This window comes from Berghia stephanieae, chromosome 9 (assembly GCF_034508935.2).
Source record: "Berghia stephanieae isolate SIO BIC M18660-M18661 chromosome 9, UCSD_Bste_1.3, whole genome shotgun sequence".
Lineage (NCBI taxonomy): Eukaryota > Metazoa > Mollusca > Gastropoda > Nudibranchia > Aeolidiidae > Berghia > Berghia stephanieae.
Genome location: NC_088368.1, coordinates 8279601 through 8285602, shown reverse-complemented (window position 1 = coordinate 8285602; position 6002 = coordinate 8279601). Strand labels below are relative to the sequence as shown.

The window sequence follows — 6002 nt, the reverse complement described above, 5'->3', positions numbered from 1 at the left end:
TTTCTTTTTTTCTTTGTATTTTTCTCTTTGACGAGAAGGAGGGGGTGGGGGGGGGGGGGGGGGGGGGGGGGAACTATCCATACAGATAAAGTTTTGTAAATTTAAATAGACAGGAATCAGAAGAACGACATCAATAATTAATGTGTATCTATTTTATGACAATACCATAGTCAAACATGAGTTTTTCAATTAACAAGCAAGGTGAGATTTGTCTCTCTCTTTTATTAAATAAATTTCTGATGTGTGCATCCTTAAGTATGCCCTTTATAAAACTATTGCTCAGGGTTACAAGTATTAGAAATCAATGTGAACTTTATATCATAAACAGTAATTTCCGGATAAATATGAATAACATTGATAAGAATCGTATGAATGGTATTTTAAATCAAATACAACAAAACAGGATGATTAATTGTTACCAACCACTTCAATCTGGTATCATGTTGGGATGTTTTGTGATGAAAAATGAAAACTAGAATTTTTTTACAATTATAATTCACATTTTTTCCTTTAAGTTTAATTAATTTTGAGCATGAAATTTACTAACTCTCCTATATAAGATAAGACATATTATCAACGGATGAATAATAATGGCAACATGAAATCTTCCATCAATTTAATTGATGAGGCAATCACAGTGACAGTCATCATTTAATGACATGATTAACAGACAAGTTTTAACTTTTTTAATTAATTGAATGTCGCGTTTGCTTCTCAATTAAGTCCCCTTGTTTTAGATTCTAAAATTGCTGCAATGGCAGGAAAAAAATTAATGTTGATACTCTCAAATTGTTTAAGTCAAAAAACAACAAAAAAATAGTTATAATTTAATTGTTCAACACCTACATTATTGGTGCCATTGAGCACCTCCTCACTTGACCTCATAACAAACAATGAAAACATTTAAGTAATGTATGATTCTCAAATAGAATGGGCCGCTAATGTTGCAAAATTATGTAAATTTCTGTCAATCTTTAATCTTTCAGGGGTTACAAGGTTTGCAACTTTCTTTATCAAAAACTGAACTATTATGAGGTACACTGACTTATAACATCTCTTTTTTTTTTTTTTGAGGCCAGAAAACTTGCACACAGAAAAAAATTAAGATCACCCCTGACTTGTGTCTTTTTCTTTTGTTTGCCATTGATGTGAATACACCAAAGTTGGAGAACTGAACCAATGACAAACACATTCCCTCCATCGAAGCCTTAGTAATCATCGTCATATGAATTTATGTCATTCAGGTTCTTTAGGATGATGCCCACATAGATACCCACGATGATGGCCACTATAATAATGCTACAGATGCCTGCTATAATGCTGACGTTGACCATAGTCTTGGCTCTGCGTGCTAAGTCGTGAGCAAGGGCTGTGTCCCCTCTCATCCATGCATACTTTGCCTGTATGAGAGAGTTGTCAAACATTATAAATAGATAAGCATTCGTATCGTTTCTTACAAGCATTTCTTACAAGCAACAAGTTTTGTATACAACATCTTAACTCTAATGTGGCATTCAAGCCTCAAAGGCACAGTCTCTCATATTGTTATGACAGATGCAACCAATGCGAACCATTTTCATTGACCAAATGGGTTGACAATGATTATGAAACTGGCATTATGTCCTTGGGTAAGAAGGAATTTAAAACAGATCACCACACTCAACTTGGGTGTGAATGAGTATTTGGCAATTGTCAGTGATGGATATTGCAAATGTGTTAAATAGAAGTCTAACAGGCACCTAATACTGTATGGAATGGAAATTTGGTTTTATATGTCCTGCTGAAGGAATAAATGAAGCATTGTGAGAACCATGGAAATGCACTAACGTGAAAGTGATATATATTTAATCTTTTCATACTTAATATCTTACCTTTGCAGTTCTATGTCACTGAAACACATGTAACTGATGATCATTGTTTGCTTTTGTTTTTAAGGGTTTTATGGCGCTTGCAACACATTTAGATCATATTAGCGTCAGAAACAAGGAAGAAAATTGAAAAGTAAAAACATTCTAGATGTACAATTAAAAGGATTTGAGGAAAAAGTAAGACATAGAGGAAATGGTTCAAATAGGGAACAGATGTAGATCCCAAGAGCATACTATCAATGAACTTAGTTTGAGATCACTAAAAGTCTCACCCAGACAACAGCAGAAGATCCCACTAAGAGGGATACACTCAAATGTTTACAAATCATATGTTAAGAATTTTTTTTTAAATAACAGTTTCCTAACTGAAAACTGATTTACAAAGAAAATAATATCATCTCCCAAAACTAAAATTATACATTCAACTGTTTCCCTCCAAGCCAATGAATCTGGCCAGGGGCAGGACAAAATTAAGTAATCTCATTCCAAGTCAAAGACAGAAAGCATTTAGAAAACAGATATAGAGGGATAGAAGACATAGCAAGTACCTCCCTGCCCACTATGACTGATGATCATATTTAATGAAAACTTCATAATCCGTTTTCCAATGTAAAGGGTAACAATTACCACATTACAAAATACAGTTAAAAACACTTTAGCCTTTTTCAAACAGTTGGGATAAGTATGCTTTATACCAAATATGTTGGGTTATATTCCTGTAACTCATGAAGAAGAATTAATATTACAACTTTTAAAAAAAACATTAAAAATGCATTATCTTTATTATTGTTTCACTCAGTTGAATGCAGAAACAATACTTACATCATTAGCTTTCATGATAGCTAAAATGCCTGTGGGCCAGAAACAGCAGAGAGTGGCAAATATGGCAGCAGTCATGTGATCAGGGGGTGGTGCACCGCTGGCTCCTGGGGTAATCACAACGGGTTGCTGAACCTGTATATTCAATGTTCATGAACAATGAAACAATGTTTAATGTACAAAAAAGTATACTAATAATTTGTCATGGTATGTGTTTACACAATCATCCTACACATACCTTCATGATACAGTTGCCCTACACACCCTGTGATGGTGAATGTTTATAGATCACCCATAGCACATTTGGAACAAAGGACAGTAAGAACACAGGGAGATAGCAGCACTCACAAAATAGGAGATTTGGTTGGATTTGGGCCATAGGTACTTTTTTAAAAAGTAGACATAAGTGAAATAATTCACAACAATTTCCAGCAGAAATCTATCCCTGTACCTGGCATGATGCCACCCAATATTTGACGCAGACGTCAACATAGAATCCCTATCAAAAGACAGGGAATACACATTTAATTTGCTGGTTGCCGGAGATTCCTTTCCAGCAAAACCACCGATCCCCAGGCTTTCTTGACATTTTTTTTTAAAGCACAGAGATAGACATATCTTATACTTATTATATTAATTATCACAACAATCACAAGTGACATTGAATTTCTGGTCATCCGGTCCTCAAACTGAATCAATGCATTCACTGAAAGGGTAGCGATTACAGCCGTAGATTACTGGTACCGAAGCATATCAGAAATTAGCAGAAATAAAATAAATATAAAACTGATGGAGTTTGGTATTGGTAGTCAATGGCAGGTGACATTTTACTTATACCTATCACTTAATCAGAATTATCTTTACCTTAAATTATGAAGCTCCAGCACTATTGGATCAGACCAGATTAGATTTACAGGGGGAGGGGGATACATATATATAGAAAAACCCACAAGTTCACATCGAAATGTCTCCTTCATAGAAAAGGGCTCCAGGAAAGATATATGGACAAAAAAACGAAAAAAAACATCAAACAGTTTCATCCCAGGGCAAGAACAGAAAGCCACATATAGAAATTGAAATAGAACTTGGGACATATAAGACCCTGTTATCATTATCATCATCACATTGCTTTTTTCACCCTGGATCAGGGTATAGGCCACAGACCAACAGTTTCCATCCCTCTCTATCTTGTGCTAACTTTTTTATCTCTTTCAATGTCTTATCACTTCTCTGTCATCAAGTAAGCAGAGACCTTTTGGCTTTGTATGTTGTCCTTCATAAATTCTGTCATTGCAGTCGTCGGTCACCCAAGCTAAAAAAAGGATTTGATTGGTCCGTTTGTGTTTCTGTAACAATTTGAATTTTACGGAAGGGATGTTAACCCTTCGACAACCCTCAACCTGGAGGACTAGGTGACTCAAAAGGGGGAGTCGCACACCATTAGTCATCTTTTAAGACACACTGGCTTGGCATTGGGCTATTATTGCATCCTCCCTGTTGAGCGAACACAAACACCACACGGATGACCTTGTAAGTAGCTCCAAATAAATTACAAAAGTAACAAAGATGATATGATATGGGAAACTGAGAAAATATGACTTACAACAACATTTGGGTACTGCTGGTAAACCTGCTGAGGAGGAGGAACGGTCCCAGGATATGGTTGTGGCTGACTGGGGGGATATGGTTGTTGTTGACCAGGCTGATGATTTATCTCATTATAACTGGGTGGGGCTTGTGGGCCACCATAACCAAAACTTTGATTTTGGTATGCAGATGGATGTTCTACAATGAAAAAAAAAACAAAATTTAATGCTGAATCGGATGATGATGACAATGATGATGCTGATGATAATGATGATGATGATGATGATGATGTTTGTTTGTTTGTTTTTAAGGGTTTTGTGGAGCTTGCAACACATTTGGGTCATATCAGCGCCAGTAAAAAGGAAGAATATGGGATAGTAAAAGTTCTAGAATTAGAATTTTAAGTACACCCAAGAAAAGGTACGACAAAGGGGAATTGGTTCAAAAAGGGAACAGATGTAGATTCCAAGAGCAGTGATAATGATGATGATGATGATGATGTGGTGATGGTTGTAGTAGTAGTGGTGTCACTGATGATGATGTGGTGATGGTTGTAGTAGTAGTGGTGTCAGTGATGATGTGGTAATGGTGGTTGTAGTACTGTTGGTAGTGATGTTGTGGTAGTGATGATGATGCAGTGGTGGTTGTTGTAGTAGTAGTAGTGGTAGAAATGATGTGAGACGGTGGATGTTGGAGCATATGAACTCACCGGAATATGACAGAAGTTGCCCGTAACCCAGAATTTTTTGCTCCAGACTGGATCTTTTTTTTGGCATCACTGAGTTAACTTTAGGGAGTGAATATTCTCACCCAGGGTGAGAATAGAAAAACAGTCGTGCTCTCACCCGAGATGAGAATTTAAAAATAGACGCCGCTCACCCGGGTGAGAAAAGAGGTAGCAGTCACTAAACTCTCTATTCTCACCCGGTATTAACAAACAGGTAGCCTAGCCACCACCCATTCTAGCTATTCTCACCCAGTATTAACCAACAGGGAGTGTTAGCTGTAGCAACTAGCCACTGTGAGTGTGACTTTAAAAAAACAGTCAAGCTTTCACCCGGGGTGAGAATAGAAAAAAAGACGACCTCTCATCCCGGGTGAAAAGAGAAAAACAGTCGAGCTCTTACTCAGGTGAGAATACAAAAACAGATGACCTCTTACTCTTACCCCGGGTGATAATAAAGGTAGCAGCACCTAATCGCTATTCTCACCCGGTATTAACCAACAGGTATGGTCAGCCTAGCCATCCCTTCTCTGAGAGAGAGAGAGAGAGAGAGAGAGAGAGAGAGAGAGAGAGAGAGAGAGAGAGAGAGAGAGAGAGAGAGAGAGAGAGAGAGAGAGAGAGAGAGATGATGATGATGAAGATGAGATAACTCCCATATACCGACACAGGTTTTGATTAAAAATTCAAATCGTCTGGACTAGGGATAAAATTGTCACTGAAAAAAAATTATGATAATAGTTTATCCCAACCTGTTGGTTAACACAGAGTGAGAATAGCGAGAAGAGGTAGCGGCTAGGCTACCCCTACCTGTTGGTTTTACCGGGTGAGAATAGTGAGAAGGGGCGATGGCTAGGCAACCTGTTGGTTAAAACGGGATGAGAGGTCGTCTGTTTTTCTGAGGACATGCGGCTATCTGGTCTAGTGGTATGACACTCGCTTTCGGATCGGAAGGTCCTGGGTTCGAGATTCGCTCGGGGCATAGTTGAGTCCTTGGAAAAAGCTCA

General features: G+C 37.6%; 1 protein-coding gene across 1 annotated transcript in view; it reads right to left on the bottom strand.

The window, feature by feature from the left end:
* LOC144979607 (uncharacterized) overlaps positions 1-6002 on the bottom strand; it is a 9213-nt gene continuing 3211 nt past the window's right edge. Inside the window, exons 2-4 of the mRNA XM_078926375.1 lie at positions 4291-4472; positions 2691-2822; positions 1-1400 (exon numbers count right to left, since the gene is read on the bottom strand). Of these exons, the coding sequence (XP_078782501.1) occupies positions 1209-1400; positions 2691-2822; positions 4291-4472 (506 nt within the window). The 3' untranslated portion in view covers positions 1-1208. The remainder of the gene's footprint in view (positions 1401-2690; positions 2823-4290; positions 4473-6002) is intronic.